General features: G+C 39.0%; 1 protein-coding gene across 1 annotated transcript in view; it reads right to left on the bottom strand.

Annotated features, from left to right (window-relative positions):
- Positions 1-23,291, bottom strand: part of CPNE4 (copine 4) — a gene marked incomplete at its 3' end in the record, with an annotated part of 116,808 nt that overhangs the window by 84,082 nt on the left and 9,435 nt on the right. Inside the window, exons 2-5 of the mRNA XM_084260413.1 lie at positions 19,101-19,172; positions 15,558-15,632; positions 10,136-10,219; positions 9,115-9,204 (exon numbers count right to left, since the gene is read on the bottom strand). Of these exons, the coding sequence (XP_084116539.1) occupies positions 9,115-9,204; positions 10,136-10,219; positions 15,558-15,632; positions 19,101-19,172 (321 nt within the window). The remainder of the gene's footprint in view (positions 1-9,114; positions 9,205-10,135; positions 10,220-15,557; positions 15,633-19,100; positions 19,173-23,291) is intronic.

Raw genomic sequence — 23,291 nt, 5'->3', positions numbered from 1 at the left:
TATCAACACAGTGATCTGAAAACTGGGAAGCATATAGAGGTCATTTAATTCATCATCATCCCCTGTGCCCCACCCTCCAGTGTGGAACAGATCCTCATTACCAGAGCTTTACTTTGTCTCATTTTAAATGGTCCCAGGGATGGGATTTAGTACTTTATCAGTTATTGCCCTGTGAAGGAACCATACACCTCTGATATGGATTACAGTCAGCAACACTTATAGGAGCTTCTGTTTCATTTCAAGGGATTAAAGTTCACTTCCAAAGACAACTCAAGAGAGGTGAGAGAGTGCCCTTCAAAACATTTCTCATAGTGACTTGTATAGCTGAGCTGAGGAAGGCTGTATGTATTTGTCTTGGGATGGAACCATAGAGGCAGTAAGCAGTGGGAAGAAAGGTAACAATAAATGCAACATACAAATTATCTGGAAGCAATCCTATCTTATTAGCAAATGAGAAAGAGAAAATACTCTTCAGATCCCCTAATCCAGACAAACAAATTCATACACAACATTTTTCCCTTGTATGCTGTCATCTCTTTATCCTTCTTTAACACACTGAATGTTCCTTGCAATGTCAGAAGGAAGTTTCTTTATTTATGTCCCAGGGCTCGTGGAACTGGGGACTCTGATAAGGAATGGGAAGCAAAAATCTCCTTTTACAGGGTGAACTCTAAAATTATGGAGGGGAGGAAGACTCCTGTCTCTTGCTACTCTGTCCATTTTCATATCTACCAGCGTTACAGCCTTCAAACACCATTTTTATTAGCAGCCCAAACCTTCAGAGATCTGAATATCAGTTCTTTTCTTTTTAACTGCTGTATATCAGATGATCTCTTCCTTATACAAACAACTTGCACCCCAATTGTTATGACAACACTTGTCATTTAGATAGCTCTTTCATCTTCAAAGCACTTCACAAACACCAATTAACCCAAATCTAGATTAATTAATCTGAAAATTAATTTGCTATATATCTAGCAGTTGCAATAATGGAGAACAAACTAGTGCCTTTTGAAGTAATCAGGATGAGTTCCCTTGACTTTAACAAAATGGGATCAAGCTCATTTTCTGAGTCTGTTTCTCTCTCAAACCTTCACTGAAATCTGATATTTTCTTCCCCAACATTTTAAAATCACAGACTGGGTTGGACAAGGCACCAAAATCACGGACTGAGTTGGACTGGTTCATATTGTCCCACCCCCTGCCATTGGCAGGGAACCCTCCACTAGACCAGGTTGCCTAAAGTCCCATCCAACCTGGCCTCAAACACTGCCAGGAAGGGGGAAGCCACAGGTTCTCTGGACAATCTTCAACTTTTTTATCATGAATCCAGAAAAGGAAAGGAGAGAGCGAAAAAGGAATCTGTGAGCTGAGATCACACACACCAGGACTTAATCAGTTTTGCTTTAAGGACGATCTTAAATCTTGCACCCCACCTGCACATAACTTATGAAGATTGATCAGATCAGTCCTTGACATGCTCAGGTAACTCAGGGTTCCAAACACACTGCTGCAATTAATGAATTCAGGAGGCACTCGTATAATAAACTGATTGCTAAATTATAGATTAACCCAGACTGACAAAACAGGGTGAGTAGCTGCAGCAACTTCCCCACAATCACTGTAGACCTTGTGAAGTAGGCCACTTGAATTTTTAATAATCACTGTAGTGCCTGCAACCACAGGCATGTAGAAAGAATAAGGGGAATATGAGAGAGAAAGCAAGAGAAATATGTAGGAATTGTAGTATTCTAATGAATCATTTAGTAGAAAAATAGGTCCAATGGCATTTATGCAAGCTGGTCTCAGAAACTGGCTTTTACGCTGTGTCATTTAATTTTATAAGAATCCTCAAAATAATGTCTTATCCTCTCAGAAGACTGTTTTAAAACTCATTCTCTGGTTAAGCAGTATACCCTTACACAAATATTTCTATTAGCTTATTAAATGTACACCATATCCCAATATATAAACCTATTTTGTTTGTGTTTCTTTGGACCACCAAGAACGAGCATTTTATTATCTAAAATTATAAGATGCACAGTCCATTTTACAAGAATTCATCTGGATATTCACAATATAACATCCTTAAAACAATTAATAAATAAATAATAACCCCCATACTACTCAGATTATAAAGATCTGCACCCTCCAGGAGTGAGGCAGTTACTCTAAAGATTCCAGGAAAACACCTTGACATAATGGAAGAGAAATTACCACCTGAAAAAGCTGTTAGAAGAATCTTGTGATTCATATTAAAGACACATAAAGGTTGAGTTCCCACTTCTTGGTGTCGAAGACTTTCCACAAGGAGGACTCCATTTGCAAATGCCTCTTCAGCATCATCAAGGTAAGCAAGCAGGGAATGATTGGCTCCACTGGCATTAATTTTGTGAGTAAATTGAAAGGGAAAATGTAGAACTGCGTAGTTAATCAGGTATGACTGAAATCACCCAATCAAGTAAGTAAACAGCAAGTCTAGCCTACGTTGTAATTGGTTCTTGGTGTCAGTCTCTTTCTACATACCCAAAGAAAACAGCAACAATAAATGAGTCTTCCTTTATGGAACAGCATGAAATCCTTTCAGTTCACACTTTTCTAATCATCATTTGACACTGCTTGAATTGCCCTGTGTGCCACATGCTTTTTTTAAATCCTGCACAAATTATTGCTGTTGAGCATAAACCATATCTTTCCAAATTAGTGCTTCAAACACTCTATGACAGCTAAACTGTGGAAGAATAAAAGCACTAATGGATTTGTCGGAATGTATTATTTACTGCTTGTCTCTTAAGCTTTACTGGGCCTTCTTTACAGGTTCTGCTCAGTTACTTTCACTACTGGCTTTCAGAGATACTAGGGGCTTATGGAAGGATTACAGTTTATAATATACCTGTATAAGCAGAGCTGTAGTCAAGTATTAAAGGTCACTGAAAGCTTATTGATTTAGAGAACACTGCAGTAATAACTCAGAGAATATCAAAATAACCATTGCTATTTGCTTTTCCCTAACTCAAAATGAAGTGGCCAATACACTTACAGACCTTTAAGAGGCTTTTTTCCCCTAATGATCCATCATTTTGCATGAAAGATTCAACACTTGGAAGAGATCAGAAGGAAATGTGGTTACAACTATTTGAGGAAGACCCAACCTTCCACCCCCCAAAATGCCATAACAGATCCTGGGGAAGTGATTAAGCTGAGAATAAAGTGATTGCCTACTTACATCCAGTATAACATCAAAATCTTTCTTGTAGGCTGTAGAGCTTCTTCTATTAATAATATAAGCAAGGATCACATTATGTAACAGTATCAAGAAGGCAGAAAAGGCACTGCATAGATTATTAATTTAAGAAAAGTGTAGAGCTTGCTAACAACAACAATCTACCACAAAACTATGAAATCCATGGCTTGCAAAAATTCACTTTGGAAAGGCCAATGTTTTGCTATTTATAAAGGCCTCAGTACTGAAATGAATTGAAAAATCACACAACCTTTAAACTCCTGAATGCATCTCAGTAGCACTACAGCATCATAGATATACTGGGGCATATGCAGATAGAGCCCTCAGCAGAAAATGGAACATATAATCATGTGGTAAGACAGAGCTGCTCTAACAGATTGGATGGACAGAGCCAAGGAAGTCAGCTGGACATAAGACAGAATGGGAAAGAATGACAGAACCAGGTTTTGACTTCATTAGAAGTATACAGTAAGAGGCGGCCTTCTTACGGTTACCCAAAAGTAAGCATTCCTTTTTCTATATAGTATCATCTTGGGGCTTCATGCTGCAAAAACCCATTCATACACACAGAGGCCTTATGACCTGATGTATGTAATAGCCCCAGTAACCACAGCTGTGGGTCCCACTCATAACTACCTGTACATGCATAAATGTCATCAGGATCTGTGATGTGGGCTAGGCAGGGATGGACAATAAACAAACTGACAAGAATGATATAGTTGCACCATACAGGTTTTTGAAAGGTAGGAAAATATCTAACAGACATTCTTCAGTTGAAAATTTCCCCTGTGTGGGTGGAAGATGGAAAGGATTTTCTCTATAGACATGACACATGCTTCCTGCCCCTGTCCTTGCAGCTTCTTTTATTAATTCATCTGCAGCAATGTTTTTCTTCCAAGTCTTTTTACATCTTTTCCTACTTTTCCTTATGAACAAAATTATTTTCACTGAAGGTCTCTGTACAAACTTCAGCAGAAGATATACTTACTCTATGCCATGTACACTGTTTGATCTGTGCCCTACAGCACCCTGTTAGGTGTTCATTTCCTAAAGATTACAACATCTAATAGCCAAAAAAAAGAGATTATTTTTCAGTGTACATTACCAGTCCTCCTCTAGAAAAAGTGGAACATTACAACTATTAGAATGGATGGATAGTAGGCGATCCCTACCAGAAGATACTCACAATGCAAGCCTGTATTTCAGATAAGCTTTGGATAAAGGCACCTAACATGCTGAAAACAAACCTGAACATCAAAGTTCCACAACTTACAGGACCTGAGCATAGCAAATTAGGATAAAACCTGCTCTCAGAAGGTTTATACCCCTCACTCAGATTGGTCAGTAATTACTGTTGTGAACTGAATCTCTTACCATATTAGAACTGCAATGAACTACTTTTGGATCGCAGAGGCGTCTTGTTCACTTCAGCGCATACACAAATTGTCTGTACCACTGCCATTAAAACAAGTTATGACCGGCACAGAAGTGTGACCAGACTTCTCAGATGGTTTCAATGTCTGGGAAGAAAAGCTCAGTAGGTTCATAAATCTAATATATCTTTTTCATAATAAAACCAAGAGCGGCAATAATTGCAATAAAGTTTTACAAGGCGTCCTGAGAGGGATAAAAAAATAACTGCTCTCTGCACCGCAGCTAAATAAAGCAAAATTAGATTTTTATTTTTTTTAAAGCCTGTAAGGAATTCAAATTAACAAACTTTGTAAAGGATGCTAGCAAAAGACTTTTGAGGGAGACCCTAATTATTGGTTGCTTTGATTTTAGTGACCTTGCTTATCTTATCTTTCTCAACAGACTTTTTAAACAATAAAGTTTCAAATGCTCACACACTGTAAAGGATGCTTTGGGTACAAGACTTTACAAAGAGCAAACTTCTTTAAGTTAAACTGAGTTTGTTTTGGTGTATTTTTAGTGTATTAATCCCCATTCCTCATAAGACAAATCACACCACTAAGCTCAGTACCCATGTGGCTTCAGTGGTAGAGATGAAAGGCCAAGACTTGGGACATTGAAACAGCTTACAGAGGGGAGCCAACAGTAGTGACAGCTACGATGTCTCTGCTGTTGTCAGAAATTTGCAGAATTTCCAAAAGCTGATATTTCCCCCACCCCAAGCATTTCTGGTGCCTCCTAAAGCCTTAGTTTAGATTACACCTCCCAGAGATGTAAAGAAGAAAGAGCAGGTAAAGCTACAAAACCACCCAGCCTTATGCAGTTACTGCTCACAGTGATCAGGCAGTCCCGGCGAGAAGCTGATGCTCGGCGAGGCGTCTGCAATACACTAAATCGCCCCACTTTAAATACTGCACAGGGAATTCTTCCAACACTAAGCAGTAACATATTGCTACATACTTTATGAAGTGAAACAAAGCACCCAAAGTCAAATGTTCCAAAATATGGTAGAGTGAAGGCTGGAATGCTTAGTCAATGTAAATCGAAAGATAAACATTCATACAGCGCTCAACCCACCACAGACACTTCATCTCTCTAATTCTTATGATTTCCCTCCTTCTGTCCTTGCTGCCATCAAATTCCTAATTTATAGTCTGCATAGAAAGCAAACAGAACAGTCATCTGACAAGTACTACATGCTTTCTGTCAAACACAAGTGATTTCGGGGGCTGCTCTACCATGGCAGCCTTATCTTACACCCTCCAAAAGGTATAAAGGGCTTGAATTTTAAAGATGCTTCAAGCTTTCTTTCTTATTTTGCAGCCACAATTAATTTTAAAGTATTTCTGCATGCATGAATGATTTGGTGCAAATCTTACTACTTTTAGCTTTTCTGTAAATGTCTGAACTGAAGCCTCAGGCAAATATCAGGGCCTGCACATAATTACATACACAGATAAAGACATGCATTCAAAAAAAAACCCACAAAGAGACAAGGACAAAGTGTATCCTGCAGAATCAAACTCTTTTGAAAATTGTCAGTATGTTCATAAGATACATCTTGTCTTGGTTATCTTCTTCACCCATTCCTTCATTGACTTTCCCCTCATCGTTTCTACAGGTGGTCCTAAAGGACTATTCTTCTACCCCTTTGCTTCTCCTTCTCCAGCCTATCTTTTGACAACAGATATGCAAACAAATTCAACTACTGTCTTCTGCTCATAGGTCTAAGACTCCTTTCATTCCTAGATCTTCTTCTGCCCAAGCTGAAATCTCAGTCTCTCCCATACCTTCTCCTCTAAACTTCAAAGAGACTAAATCACATTCTCCCTCCAGAACTACATCCCTCTACCGTTAGAGACTTGCCACTAGCTCTGACATTCTAGTCATTACATTTTGCACGCATCTCCTCCTAGGTTTTCTCATCTAAGCAATTTAAAGGCCACACTTACACAATGTGGTGAAGGCAGTGCTGTGCTAAATCCACCTCTCATCTGAGCAGCAGAAAAATGATCCATGATTTGTCTCAAATGTATTAGTGGTGTTACTACGGGATGATACCCATTTCAATGTAAGTTACCTTAAGAAGCATATCCTACAAGGGCAGGCACAATTGCTCTAAGTGACTCTGAAATATAACCTGGACTAGATCATCTGGGACCCTGTGCACAGGAAGAGTCTGGGTACTACCTTCTGTATCTGCTTGTGTAAGGTGCACCCTCAGAGATGCTGCATAACAGATAATCTGTCACAGTACATCTCTTCACTCTCTCAGTACCTCACATTTTGATTATACCATGTTCTCTAGCATTGTCTCCTTCAGTTCTGCTCCCTCTCACCTTCACACAATGCTGCAGCACCTACAGTACTCCCATGTGCTTTAATCATGTTACCCCTGCCTGTATGTCCCACCAGTGACTCGCCCTTTCATACCTGAAAGAACTGCTTGACCTCCCTCTCCAAGCCTTTCCAATGGCTCAACTCCATTCAAAAGCAAAAGCTCAGCTCCCAGTGCTGCCAGAGCTGTGATGTGAGCTCATTGTCCAAACAAGCTCCCTCCGTGCTTTTGCCAGAGCTGCTCTTTTGTCATGAAGTAGCAGCCCAGGTGTCAGAGAGGCCAACAGAGGCCTCAGCAATGACAGTGCTCCCTGTTCTTGCCTGTCCTTTGAGTTAGTCACGTTACTACCTCTGGAGGGTAACTGCTCTTTTTTTTTTTTCCCTTTTCCTCTCCTGCAGATCTGTATTGCTTCTGCTTACATAACACAGAGTAATTTGCTTGTCCTCTGTGTTTCAGGAAACTAACTTATAGATATTTAATCTACCCTGGAAATTTATAAAATTGCAGCCTCCCAAGATAAAAAAGTCATTATCCTGACACCTCACATTACAGTCATCCTACACATGCTACAATAACTAACTCCTCTATGTTTCTTCATTTGCATTTGAAATCCTTTTTAGGTAATACTGTTAATTTTTCTTGTAGTTTAAAATTGAGGCTGTTCTTTCTCTACACTTCATTTTCTGTTTTATCTGTTACAACACTGTTTCAATCCCACTGGACATGTCAAACACAACCGGTTTGACCATTTACCAACTAAGGTATGGATAGAAAGGTCTTTCACAACCACTTCCCGGTATCACCTGAAGTGCTGAGCTTCCTTCCAACATCTCAGATACACCTGTCACAAACACAGTGGTCTGACCCCTAAGTATCCTGTGCTCCATCTACTTGATCCTCCACTTTCCTTGTTCCATCTCTCATTGTTTTCTCAAGCTTCCTGAATATTCTTGTACGTCTTTTACCATTGGACTCATTTGCCCAATGGCACTGCAAGGGACACAAACAATATAAAAAGATAACTATCCATACTTGTGTCTTCCTTGTGCATCCCCAACACCATACAAATGTATACTTATAAACACTGTGTTGGGACCAATGTTGTTCTATAACATCAGTGCTAATTTTGTTGAGTTATAAATCACAGTCAGCATGATCAGTACAAATCCAAGCGCTCTTAAGACTCCTTTTCATCTTTTCCACCCATTTGTGGCATGCATTGAAACATGTAAACACCAAGAATTTTATTTTTCCTACCTGCACAGCACATCCTGTGGTTTGTAATGAGTAAAAAAATGACAATACCTCTTCTGCAGGATTGTGTAGTTAGAATGATGAAAGAATAAAGGTTTTCAGGGACAAGAAAATGTCTTTATTAGACAGTTTTGGTATGGTAAGAAAAAAAATAAAGACAAGTGGATAAAAAAAGGAAAATAAAGGACATGCTTTTGGGTCCAATGTCCTTTTATCAGGTCCAAGAGGCTGAACAGCTACTAGGGACAGTTCTCTTCATTCAACAATTTTTAATTTAGTGTTAAACTTATATCTTATTAGAAAGAAAACAAACAATCGGTTTCAGCCTTTATTTACCCCAAAGTAACCACAAGATGACAACTTTTCCTACACAAAGCTCCAAATTGCCAACTATCAATCTTTCTGCTGACTAGTAACACTGTCATTACTATGGCATATGCCTTTTTGTGGCCACCCCATTCTTCATACATAATATTAGATCTTGTAATCCAGTGTTTCTTTTACAGAGGATCCCCAGACATAAAGGCAAGGAAATAGTACTTCAAATGGTGACAGTGCTGCCACTTCCCTTGAGTAGACTTCCACCAGTTAAATGATGCTGGTTTCAAATAATCCAACTGATTGGCAAAAAATAAATCCATCAATTTCTGAGGTTAGTGTAAGAAGTATAGAGCATAATTTACTGATTAAAGTGGACTACCACTTCTCTGCATTCTTAACTTGTGGTAATCATAAAGCAGCTGTGTGATCATCTTCACCACCAAAGAAAAGGGCAGTGCAGAGTAGCAATCTTCAATTGGAAAAGGAAGACAATCCTTTGTTTTCTATTAATAAAAAGTTCAAAAAACTTAGAATGACTTCTGACCTTTAGTCTGCGGTCCTGGTCTCCACTGCACAGAGAATTTACAGACACTTTAAAGGTCTTCCAGGCTGGATTTAAGTTATTCATCACAACCTGTGAGAGAAAAGAAAGGAAGGAACCCCTTAACATTTGCACATCCCCAAAGAGAACACTAACAAGAGCCACAATTTTCAATACAATACATTCACCAGAAGGAGAAGAAAACAAAGCTCAGCTGGAGATTTGCAGAGCAAAGTGCATGGCATATGTGCCCTTGAGCAACCTGCAGTTTGCAACATTCTTTCTGTAAAGTTCCAGAAAGAACCACAGGCAGGAAAGGGGCCCATCCACAAATCATGCTACAGAGGTTGCCCCAGCACTGCCACGCCTCAGCAGGAGTGTAACTTGCAAGGGAGGTGTTGTAGAATACAACCCTGAACTGGAAGCTATAGAAGAGATGCAAGACTGGACAATGAGGGTGGGTAGCATCGATTTACAGACATGTGGTCTGCTTTGCCAGGAAGACATTATGGGATCCATAATAGACAGGTTCATAACCCCAGATACCTGCCAGAACTCCGCCCTGTACACCTAAATGCTACTTTTTAAGACAGTGCCAGTCATTACCATGGAAGCAGCAATGACACTGGGACATAGGAAACAAGTGTAAAGCACACAGATTACAAATCTCTTTAGTGCTGGCAACATGGCAAAAGGAGGAGAAGATGCAATGAGAAGTCTTAATGGGAAAACATGACACTCTCTGTAGCATCGTTTGGGCTAAATAGAATATGTATAACTCCTGATCTTCAAACAGAATATCTGCTGGTATAATTAAACTTGGATCTTTGACTTCAATACCATCCTCCTTTACTCTCATCTGTGAATGTGCAAGCCTGGTATCCATTAGTCAGTAGTTACACAACAGATAGAGGTGTTTTTAGAGGTAGGTGCTTGTGATACCCTTTGTGACATGGGAAGCATAAACTATTCATCCTGACAGCACACCTTTGTCCTGGAAAGTAAATCCAACTCTATTCCTTACCTCAGTCCTGTGAACAAGTTGTTGAGTTGCATCATCATTCATTCGGAAAATCTCCAGAAAAGGATCAGATTTGCTGAAAAAATCCTAAAATAAAATATAGGACAGGTTACTCTTGAGACTTCTTTATCTTTGAGCTTTTCAGGCACTGGTGCTTCCTTGACTGGTAATGAAAAATAAGAGGTAGTGTAATTTTAGTGAGATCTCTTGGTGTCTCTTAGCAATATTTCATTCCTGTCCTTGTTCCACACGGATTTCCAAGTTACCAATTAACACAAGTACTGGCAAGATGGATTAGAGAAGCATAGAGAAACAAGTCCTCTTTAAGACATGGGACATGATAAGATGTCCCATGTTAAGATGACAGAGCAGGTGAATGAGGAAAATTACCTGATATCTCTAAGAACAAGCAAATCTGTGACACACATTGAGGTTCAAACGCTCACTGCACTGCAGAACACATTCCCTCAGTTTTGCATCCAGCTAACAACCCTGAGCATTCTTACACAAACCTAAACCTGCAGTCTGGCCACAGTCTTTTTTGTTGCAACAACATCTCATTTTTTCTGCACATGTTGGGAGGTAGAACAGCAGCTGGGTGTTGGAGGAGGAAAGCTGGCCAATTCATATCCCCACCTGTATCATGCTGCAAGAACAAGATTCAAATGGACTCAGCCCATTTGCTGTATGTTGTTTTTTTTTTTCTACAGGGCATATTCAAAACCACAGACTTCTAACATCAGTTTGAGGAGGTGATGAATTCTGTACGCTCTTCCAGTGTTTCCATAAAAGAATTAGTGTATATATTACTATAATGCACATAGTTCTATGTTTTTCTCCTCACCAAATTCTCACCATACTTTTTTTGACTATCTGGATAGCTGGTTGGGATGGGAACAGCTTTGGATGAGACACTAGCCAAAATCTGGGAACATCATTTTGGTCAAATTTGTCTTTAGGGCATTCTTACAATTCCATAACTGCAAAACAAGCAAAGAAATCAGAGCTTTGAAAAGGGACACCTGAATTTAAATGTCTGGAGAAGGAAGCGAGTCCCTAAGGATAGCAAAGCCTCAGGCAAGGCTCAAGCAACTGAAAGTCTTTTCCATGCCCTAAAGATGACACCTATCACTGTTGTGTTCAGAGTGCTGTTCTGTGTATCATCTGTGTCTTTTCCTACCAGACAAAATACAACAGTATGCTTAGAAACTGATGCAAAACACTTGCATGTGTATTTGTTAAATCTTATCCTGTGGAGCTCTAAACAACAAAGCTGTATGTTTGCCCATTTGTCCCAATTACATGGTTACAGGGCACTTAATGTAAGAGTGTATAGAGCCAGCACAAAACTCAACAAAAATCTGTAACTCCAGAAGCACTCCTTAAGGCCCTGATGTAGATTTACTATCTGGACTCTAGTCAGCACTTTAAACTGCTAGTGTTATAGAGAGCTTTGGTGATCAAATTCTGATAGATCATTACTGCATAGCAAAGAGAAAAAGCAGAGAGGGTGTTGATTCAATCACTGTAACACCAAAAATCCAGAGTGTATAGGCTTAAAAAAGATTGAGTTGCCTCTTCTCTTATAACCGTAAGTATAGAGGTTGACGCAGAGTAAAAGCTTAATGCTAACAGATTGTTCATCAAAACCAAGTCTGATAAGAAAATTTATCTGGAAGAAAGCACCTCAAAATGATATAACCAAAAAATGTACTCTGAAGTACAGAAAAATTCAGGAAGAAAACAAGGATTTTGTGCCACACTCAAAATACAGTATCGTTCCCAGATGAGTGTCCTGAAAGATGAAACAGCAAATCATCACACAGAAAGTAATTTGTAATATCTGTTTTTAACTACCAAAAGGGAAAGATTTTGATGCTGGATGATAGCTTATACCACACTGCACCTTTCCTCTACCCCCCTTCAATGCAAAACCAAAACCCAATTCCTTTCAGCACAAAGGTACAAACAAAAATTCCTTCAATATTGACGATGCTTCGTAGCATATCAAAACTGATATGCTGAAGAGACATTTTATTTAACAGTGAATAATGTTTTCAAGGCTTTTTGGCTGTTATGCTGAATCTAGCAGCTTTGCATTATCTCACAAGAACATCCTCTGAAAGAAAAATAGCAGCAATAAAGGTTTAATGTTTTGATATTTTAATAATGTTTAAATGATTAATGTAATGCATTTGCTAGTGGTATAATGCACGTTGTTCTTTCAATATGTGCAGCAGTTACACAGTCATAACACAAGTACATAGCTTAAACTTTAAAAATTTAACTACCTCTGTTTCTGAGCACCTACTTTGACACATCTTTTAGTACATTAATTTTCCAAGCACGACACTTCTTAAAATTCAGACTTGGGGGTCAAGTCAAAGGTCCCTCAGAAAAGGGCTGAGGTAGCCAAAAGATGCTAATAATTTTGAAAATTCTTCAGCAGCATGATAGGGCATTTAAGGAATTTATTGTTGTTAGTAGTTTAGTACCAGAGAAATATATAAGAAAGCAATATTAGCTTGTATTTTTCAGACATTTGCTGGTGAATCTTTCCCAAGCAATAACAACTGCCTCCCTCAGAACAGGAAAAGCAGTTTGCCTGCCTCGGTGCTCGTAATTTATTATAGCTATCATAAAAACGTAGCTGCTTGTTATGGTAATTGTGACACAGCTATTAATGCAATAGAACCTTTCCAAAAGTTATTGTTCCACTGTGAAGTGTTCTCAGTGGATCTCTTGAAACAAAGATGTGCCATCTGAGCTGACTGGGCTTCAATAAAACATGAAAATGCAGTTATACCTTCCAAACAAGCACTGCAATAAAAACATATACCCTTTATCTCTGCAAAGTCAGTTAACTAAAGGAAACTTTCATACCTGTGACTTTTCTATATTTTTGTACTGAATGTTTCATCCACCCCTCCAAGAAAAACTGAGTCGGCTTTACTTGTTTTATGGACTCTCTAAAACTCTTGCAGTTTTATGTAAAGAAAGTAAAAAAATACAACAAACATATATAGCCTGGTATATTATACCAAAAAATTTTCTTTAATCTGCCAAAAATATGCTGTTCATCTATTTTTCCTTAGTGGTAGAAACTCATGGGTTTACAGACCACAATCTGGATCCCCTTTCAAGGAGCCTTCTTCTGAAGTGTAGAGGAAGAAAATTCTTGTCCATTCAAGATACCACAGATAGTAACAGATTAAAAGAATTTATTTTTGTTTAATCCCTAAAGCATATCCAGAACCTCTGCCCCCAACCCCCTTCCTTCATCCTGAGACATTAGGATTCCAAGTGTCTTCAGCCACCCTACAGCTACCACTGCAGGAACCTCTGGGGTTACAAAGGTGATTCTGTGTCGCAGAGCATGAATGACTGCTCTAACAGGCTTCCTCTGTTGTTCGTGAGACTCCAAAGCCTGTTTCAGCCCTAAGCCTTCTTTTCTGATGCTGTATCTTTACTCCAGTCTTCACTTCTCCAAGTAGGGAGAGACATGCAAAACCATGGGCTCTTTTCAATTCTCTGATGGTTTATTTTTACCTTAATGTGACACTGGAGCTTTTTCATCAATGGCTGAACCATGCAATTTAAGTAATTCCAAACATTAATAATAATAATAATTACTAATAGTGCCTTGCATCTGCTGATGTTAAAATTCATTATAAGTCATAGCAAAAGCCATAGCTTTTTCTTACAGACAAGGTAAACCAAGGGTCAGACAGGTTTAGAGCTACGCCTCTAGCTGGAGGAAACTGAAAGACTCCTTTGAACTGTAAGAGGCTTTCAGTGATTTTCATCAGCTGAAGATAGGGGATTTGATTCAGATCACACATGATGAGTCATTGCCTGAATGGCACACTGCATCATCTAGGAATTTTTCAATAGATGAAACCCACCTTGACTGGGCATATTAAAAAGGTAAGAACGATAATGTTCTTGCAGTGTATCCTCTTTAATTTATCATTAATTAGAAAACACAGAGCTGCCTCAGAAGCATGTTCTGGCAGTATCCATTTAATTTGTACCAACAAGAGCCATAACCAATTATAATATTTACACCAGGTTCCATTTTACATTTATGGAAAAGGAATGACTGAGTGAAATCTTACATTGCTGCACATGCCCTTTCCCTTTTCTAGGTGTGACAGCATGTGGGATAGGAAGAAACTTGTGTAGAACTTTGTAAATCAGGCCTAAAGATGGCTGTCTAAATAGAGGCTATTAAAGCTACATTTTGACACCTAAATAAATTATGTTTCAGAAACCTTAATACTCCAGCAACTCTGAAGAAAGGGGTTATTCATCTTTCAGATGAGAAGCAAATTAAGGTCCTGATCATTTATGATTGCTAATGATCCTCAGCGCAGAAATGTTATTTACCTATATTTTCTAAATAAATTCTGGTTTCATTAATCTTTCTCTGTACTTTTTGCTTGTCTGAGTTTTCCTGGCAGTTTCAACTGAAAATATTATTCACCTGTTACGGCTTGATTTTGAAAATCTGATGCACACATCCAAAAGTACCCTCAGTGAATTGATTTTAAACTACTCACATGTCAAAGGTTTACAAGCAAAATCTCAGACCATCAGAATCACAAACTTTTCTATAGTGTTACCATACAGTTCTAATTAAAAACAACTTTATATATAGGAAGAGACTATAGAGTAATGGTTGGTATTGTCATCAAGCACAGTTGAAATAATCTGATTTTCAATCATATGTAAAGCCCTATTACTTAAAGAGGGTCACAGTCTTAGGACATCTATTAATTACAAAGATATTCCCCAGATTACCTCAAATAAAGACGTGCTTTCTATTCCATTGAAATAACAGAAATAGTGCTTTACAAGCAGTCTCCAGGATTTCTCAGGCTGTGTGTTCCTTAAGGTAATTATTATATGTATATTGCTAAACAATGAGAGATTATTTTCAGAAAGAGGTAATCCTTAGAATGAAAAGCATTTTTTTGAGTCAGTGGAGAGTTTTCTTATTAAAAAGATAAAAGGTTTTAACAAATACACCATAGTCTTTCTCACATTCAAACAACATTTTATAAAGTATATAATGACTGAGCTGTTGCAAAGTTTTCCAGCTTTATTTTAAGCTTATACTATAAAATCTTTGACTACTTATAGAAAGCTCACTTCTGCACTTCTGATCTGTGGCATTTTAAATAATTAAAGCGTTTTAGTTTTAGCGTAATTAAATTGTCTTGGTATTAATCAGATTCCCTTGAGGTGTTTTTTTTTTTTAATTACTTTGCAACACAAGAAAAGCCTCATTGTGAACATTCATCTGAAATCTCTGATGTGTTTAATAATATAAGGCAAAAAATACCTGTCGGGGAAAATCTCATCAAATCATATTTGCGGGCATTCTTCTATCTTTCAGTAAGGTTAATATCAAGCAGCTTACCTTGTCATCCAATTTCCGTGCACTGAATGAAAGTTCAACGTAGTCGTCATTGCCAGACAATTCCTCAGCAATCACCTAAATGGAAAGCTACATTTGAGTTTTGCATGGTGTAATGACGGGGGAAAAGATGCCATTTTCCAGTGTGAAGAGTGTAGACCCCATTAGGGAACTGAAGTGTGGTACAAGTTAACAGGTTTGGGGTTTTTTTTCAGTCAGGAAGGGCTAAGAGCTTCAATTAATCCCTTGCTTAGCTGATGGGGGGCACCTTGTTAAGCCTACAAACCTGAATCACTTTGTATCACACGACTATGCCTTATCAATCACCTGCTGATGGACAGATATCAACATCCATTGGGGATCCTTTTCCTCTAACCAAATACTTTTCCTGAGATAGGGCAGACCAGAATTCCACAGTTTTACAATGTCAAGGGGACAAAAAAAAGCTATACAAGAGTTTTGTTATTTAAGTCTAAAGCTGAATTACTTTTATGGTGCTTCAGCATAATTTGGCAAGCTAAATGGTAAAGGGAGTGAAGTCCTCTGTAATTAGTTGCCATGAAAGGCGCATTTGCAGCAGGACCACTCTCCTGGTATAGTTTTTCTGCAACAGCTACAGTGGCAAAACCATTTACTGCAGACTGAGTTAAAAGAAAGTAATACTAAAATAAATATAGTGTGATTCTTTCAGATGGCACAAGCCATGCTAATGCCAGTCACTGTGCTGTGTAATCTTGTTAGAAAAAAGAGCTAGCAAAACCAACCAAAAGAACCTTCCTGACTAAGCCATTGAAGTGCTTCAGTGGAGAGAAGGTACTAACCAAACTTGGGATATTGCACTTAAAGTGTGCTTTTAACAAACCACATTATATTCTATTTGACAGTTATAAAATCTTTCCCTATTGGAAATATTTTCCCCACAGATAAAATTGTGCCAAAGAACCTATTTTCTGGGTGTTTCATGCTCACAGCCACACATTTGACAGCCACATCTGCACCCAGACTAGGCTCAGATCATCTCCACCAAAGGGACTCCAGGTCCTCTGGAAGCTGCTGGGACATCCCAACTATTCTTTAAACCAGCTGAAGGCTGCTGGGGTTAGAGCTGCAGACAGAGCACTGCAGTGCAGGATGCTTACTGGTACAGTCCCAGCTCCCAGTAAAAACCCAGGCTGTCTACAGCTCAGTAACCTTCAGTATCACTGGGATTTTTTTAAGACCTTTTCTATCTTTATTTTTTCTTTGAAAAAAAAATATCTTAGAGTCTGCACTGGGCATAACTGGCAGGTGTTTAGTAGCAGGGACTGCAGGGGTGACCTGCTTGTGGAGGCTCTGAACAGCTCCATGCTGGTCACAGCTGGCTTGTCAGCAGGTAGCACCTACATATAAACTGCCCCCCAAATCACCAACCCATCAGAGGTGCATATGGCACCTCTGTGTGAACGCGTTACAGAAATGGCGGCAGCTCCTCGAGGCAGGAAGCACAAGGTCAGAAACAGTCGTAGGCCCGTGAGGCCACTCTAAAGAAGGTCCAGGAGGAGGCATGGAGAAAGGGGTGTTATTGGGGATGCAGCTGGGATGGAGAAAGGGGTGTTGTTGGGGACGCAGCTGGGATGTACTCGTGGAAGGAGGTGCTCCACACCACAGGAAGTACCTCTGAAGGCCTGCACCTGCAGGTAAGCCTGCATTGAAGCAGGAATGACCATAGCAGGGCAAAGAAAATGAATGAGAAACAAAGAGCAGCAAAAATGAAATCCCTGTGCTCTGATCCTGCCCTCCTGTGCCACCTGTCACCTCACCATAGTGGCTGAGTATAACATGTAGTGAAAGCAAAGGGAGTGGGGACTACGAAAGGGGCTGGAGAAGTATCTGAACTGAAGTTGAGCCCAGGGAAAGGGGATGAAAGGTGTTTTCCCTAAGAGTTTATTTATTGCATTTGCTTCTCAATACCCAAATCACTAATTAAAGTTTACATTAATTTGCAATGAATTAAATTAGGCAACATTCCCTCAGTTGAGACTTTTGTGGCTGTGACACATCACAGCAGTGAACTGTAGTATTTCCTCAGACAAACATGCCAAGACAGGTGCTTCCAAAATCTCATGAAAAACTCATAATTCAGTACACTGAACAAGTTAGTATTTGTAATTTCCATACTTGACAGTCGCATGGTATGTCCCCCGGTATAGAAATAATGATAAATAATCCATTGTGACTTTTTCTGTTGAGACAGTAAACTTTTTGCACAATAATTTTGTTCTGAGGTCAGTTTTCTCTCATTGAAGTAAAGTCAGCTTGCTTTGGCCAGAAGCCAAAGCAAGTAACTGAGGTCCATATTTCGTGGTTAACATCCAGTGATCGACCAGCAGGGACTATTAACTCATTTTCTCTCATCTTCTGTTTATTACAGAGCATTATTTTTTGCCAGAACAAGCCTAATGATTTCAGTTAAATTAGAGCATTTGTGTGTTCACAAGTCTGAAACTCATTCGTGTTCCTCCTCGAACAGGATGGGAGTCCAGAGCACCACGGGGATGGATGAGATGAAGATAAACCCATCAGGAAAACCACATCAAGTTATTTAGGGAGCAATACTATCTCCTGGTGGTATTCAGCCAGGTGAGTGGGGAATTCCTTTCCAACCCCAGACCAAAAAGGAGTTTACTGTATGCATTTAAGCAAGTCCCTTCCCAGACAAGCATCAAGGAAGACATCTAAGTAAATTCCCTGGGCTCTCACAAAGTATTATTTCTCAGTTTGCTGTCTCTTCTGGGGCTGAAGGCAGGAAAAAGGTTCAAAACAATCAAGCCAAAAGTAACCCATCTGGCTAATTGCACATCAAGGATAAAAATCCTTCTCAATCCCACAAGGCAACAGAGCAGAGATCCCTAAAGCAGAATATTTTATTATAGTCTTTGTCTTAATGCAGAGCTGCAAATGTCACAAGCATGCCAAGTTCAATGCAGACAAGCTTGGTCTCTCAAACAAGCCAGCAAAGAGAAAGATGAAGAGAGGTAATACATTGATTTGCAGATTTCAAGATACACTGGAGGCTATAACTATTCACTCCATAATTGCATTACAACACAGCTAAAATACCTAATCTCATCAAACTTCTGCCTTTGGTGTTGCTGGGTGCATGTGTGTTTGTAGGGGTTTTTTTTAGAAACTGGAAAAAGTCCAAGGAACAAAAACCATAAGGCTCTTCTGCACATCAAAGCAGGTCAAAATGAATTTTTGAAGGTTCTAGACCTTCAACTGAAAGTTGAAGCTGCAAAACTATCTTGCTGTCCTCAAATTACCTTAAAAGTAGAAGGAGTAAATATTGTGGCTTTTGTAGAAATCATAGGTTATTTGTTGCCATTTCCTTACAACAAACATTTGTCAGAAACCCTACCAGTAATCTGATAAATAAACAATTTAAATACATTTCTCAACCAAGGGTTGTTCTGGTGACCTAGCAGGGTACTTTTAGGGACAATTAGTCACGTAAGATATTTCTAAATAACAGGGAAATAAGAGTGTATTTAAGACTGATTGACTTACTGTTATAGATGACTTCCCTGCTGTGTTCCCATGTTTGAGTAAGGACTTGGAGAGTTTCCTCTGAGAGACAATCTGCACAAAAATCAAAACAAAGAGAAGAAATTAGAATCTATAGTAAATACACTGCTGCAATTTCATTTCTTTGTTGCCTTGGGTTTTTTGGTCAAGGTAGTGTCTTAATCCACAATCAGAGTTAGCATAGCAAGACCACAACTGAGACAGTGTCTCAGGAAGCCTACAGGCAGGATACTGTGGAAAGACAGAGCAAGTAGATGAGGTCAAGAAGAACAGGAAGAGCACAACTCACTGAATTGAACAGAATAGTGGAAACCACATCTCATATTTTTCTCAACTATTGCCACAATTGCAACAGTGGGACAGAAGTAAGCTTTGAATAGACTTAAAGACAATACAGGGAAGCTGCGCACAGCACACCTATCAGAGATGCCTCCAAACCCCATTTATTTTTATAGGAAATTGAATTCCATTTCAAAGAGAAGGCATTTGTTTTATGTCAAAATATCAGCATCTCTAAACTCAGAACAGAAGCAAGCAATCTGTCTGACAGTTTTAATTCTAAAATTGTCTCCTTTGCTTACAGGTACCAGACATCCCCTGGAACGCAGCATTACAAGTGAACTCATCCATTGACCGATTTATAGATGCATTTCAAATAAATGTTACCAGAGTGATGCTGACAAAAGATGTTATTTCCTATATCAATAATAATTACATTTCCCTAACAATCTTGAAACATTTAAAACTAGACCGGTAAAAGTATTGGAAAAGGGAAAAAACTAGTGCATAATTAGAACACTAGAGTGTTATCCCAGTACATTAATTCCCTTCTCTCTGTAAGGTAAATACTGTATTAGTTTATTTTTCAACTGAAGAAACTCAAAATGTAGACAGATGTACAGGTAATTCCAAATGCAGCTTAGGAATCACAACATTATTTTTACTGTGTCAGTGCTGCAGCAGGCTTGTGCTGTGCAGATACTGAGCAAAATATTCCTTCTGCAGTAGAAAAAACCTCTAACCTCTGGATTTTAGCCTTTATACTAGATACAGTCTGTTCCCACATCCAACATTACATGGACAGCTTCACGCGGATGGCTAATCTACACCACTTCAAATAACATGATCCATAAATAGGCATCTTTGGCAAAGTATGCAGGAGTATTATTTGAAAAGAGAGGCGATCATCAAGGGAAAAGAATGGCTCCAGGCCCTTCATTAGAGTCCTGGGCATCATACACACTTCAGCAACAAACCACATCAGTAGCTAATGGCCAGAGCTGGACAAGTGTGAGTAATGCAAAGCCACAGACAGGCAAAAAAGTTGCTGTGAGATAGGAGAGAAAAGGATGTAGTTTTTAGCCTAGCATGATCATGTAGAACCATGTTTGTTCTTCCCATCCGTTTCCTGAACTAACAGAAAGGCAAGAATAGCAGTCATGACAGAGGAATCCACAGGACAGAAGCAAGTCTTAAACAGGCTCACAAGGCTCACAAGGAGAGCCATCACAAGACTGGATCATAGGCTTGCCAAAGGGCTGGACAGGACATCCAGAATCACTTTGTCCAGCTTCTCAGTCCTAATGCAGGACCAGTTACACTTGGGTCAGCTCTACCTGACAGATGTGTGTCTAATCAGTTCTTAAAAATATCCAGAGGTAGAGGGAAACATCCTTCTCAGGCAATTTATTATGGTATTAATTATCCTTACTGTAAATATATTTTCCTAACAGCTAACCCAATTCTCCTCAGTTTAAGCCCATTATTTCTAATTAATGGACCGTGAATAAGTAAGACAATATTTTTCCTTTCCTCTCTCAGGAAATCTTTATGGCTGAAGACTAACATCAAATCTCCACAATTTTTTTTAGACTACAGAACCAAAGTTTATCCTACCTTTTTTTTTGTCCATGTTTTCTAGCCTTCAAACCATTCTCATATATATCACTGGTATGAGATCGAACTTGGATGGGAACTTATCCTTCATTTAACCTCCTTTAGAAACAGAAGGGCTATTCCCCCTGAAATACCCAAAGTCCTACAGCTCTCTTTGGAGCTTTGGAAAGCATCCCAGCTTTCAAGAGGCATTGGGCAGACAGAAACCTGAAGCTCAGGAGCTCCCATGCAGGTGGCAGATAGATGGCTGGTAGTTCCAGAGAAGATAATTTATTCTGATGTTCCCATTAGTAAATCGCATTAACAAGACTTGCTCTCTAAGCCATTAGCATTGTTGTGACACGGTGAGCACCCTGCATATGTAAATATCTGTATTTGCGTGCAACCATTTACCAGTTGTTAATTAAGCGGCCAGTAAAATGAATCTTCCATCTGGCAACAATGTGCCAACATAATTGCTTCAAACTATAATTAGTGATTTAGGATCAGCAGACAATGATTGCAATAACTGTCAAGGAATCTATTTTCCTTAGCAGTAACTTGTCCTTTTTGTTCATGCTCGGTACAAAAGGCAGCTCTCATTGGTTAAAAGAGCCATTCCTAAAGAAGCTGCCATCAATTATATGTAGTATTTATTGGTTTTGTATCAGTGTAGATCATCTTCTGAACATCATAATAAAACCAGTTTGCTGACCTGATTGCCAGACAGCAAGTCACAAACAATGATAACTCGAGGGCCTAGAAAGCATTTGTCTATGTTCAGAGTTGCAGAGATGACTGAACTTGCAAAATGGCTTACAAGAAGGTAATTAACTACAAGTCTTCCATTTGTCAGGAGTCTTTGGTTTGACTCCTACTTCAGAAACTTGCTGTTTAAAACTTTAACAGCACAGAAAAAGGTGTTTTGTCCAAAACTGATGTGAAAAAGCGCTGAAAGGAAATGTCGCTCTCCTTTCTGAAATACAGATGATGGAATTCAGTTCAGTCCTAGTAAACCCCAATACATTATCAGAACATGGGTTTTATTATTTTTTTTTTATTAGAACTATGACCTGCAAGTGAAAAAATGGATGTAGAATCCTCAGAGATTTAAGAGGCGAGGCTAAGAGAGACTTAGGAAGTGAAGTTAAGCTTATTTGCAGCTCCAACCACTACTGCCCAGTTCTGGTCTGAGAGAGACTGATGTCCAGAAACATGACTCATATGGAATACATTTGCAAGAGGTGCAAATAGGAACAGGACATAAAAGACACTGCTGTGCTTTAGAGAGGGAGGCTTGGCACATGAAGTGATTCCTCCTTATCAAATATGCAACCATCTCAACAGAACATCATCTGGTCTGTGGTGCTAAATGATATCAGCTCCATGGTAAGACAGGGGGGGGAAATTCCCTTAAAGATGATCTTAATTTGCCTTATTACATACAAGCCCAAATAGGTAAAGGACAGATCTGAACAGATGCTCTATATTGCTGTAATTAAATGTGGAGTCACATGTTTGATCCTTTGATCCTATTTCCAATGCAAAATATATAAAAGGTCCTTTATTTTTTAAAATTTTATTTAAAGGTATGAACAGATGCAACACTGGATAAAAGCACAGGGGTACTGACACCAGCTGTGTACAGTACGCTGCTCAGCAGTTACTCAGAGACAAGGACTCTGATGAAGGTTTGCACTCTCCTATGCCTGAGTCGCGACTAATCAGCACTGTGTAAGATGAGCTGTGAAATATAATGACCTGTTTTACCTGTCTTGCGTAAGAACCTTTTGAAACATATTTCTCTATGTGGTCCTTACTTAACTAAATCAAGGGATAACTTTCAATAATACCACAGAATTCCCAATGCTTAGAAATCAAACTCTGGAAAAATATTCAATATGGCTTTTTAACCTAGTGATTTAGCATTGGCAGGATCAAATATTTCCCATATATCATACTGAGGAGTCCTATTTACATTGACAGTTGGGGCTGGTCCAAGTTGAACTTTTAGCATTGACTCAACTTTGCCAAGTATTACGCTGAAGCAGGGGCTTGACGGTCACACTCCACATTTCTTCTGGGATCAGAATGCTGTGAGTTTTATTTACTTGCTCCAATTAAATTGACTTGTATAATATCTTGTATAATAATGGGCTTCTCAAAATGTCCACGGATAATGGCCATAGCTCCTCTTCTATTTATGCGCTATGACATTTGGCTTTTGTTAGTGTTGTGACATGTGGAACCACTGGTCTCTGATATTGATAGAACCAAAGACTGGCCAAACACTCTGCT

The sequence above is a fragment of the Gallinula chloropus genome, assembly GCF_964237585.1.
Source record: "Gallinula chloropus genome assembly, chromosome: 2".
Taxonomy (NCBI): Eukaryota; Metazoa; Chordata; class Aves; order Gruiformes; family Rallidae; genus Gallinula; species Gallinula chloropus.
Note: the sequence above shows the minus strand (reverse complement) of the source record. Positions and strands in the feature narration are given on the sequence as shown.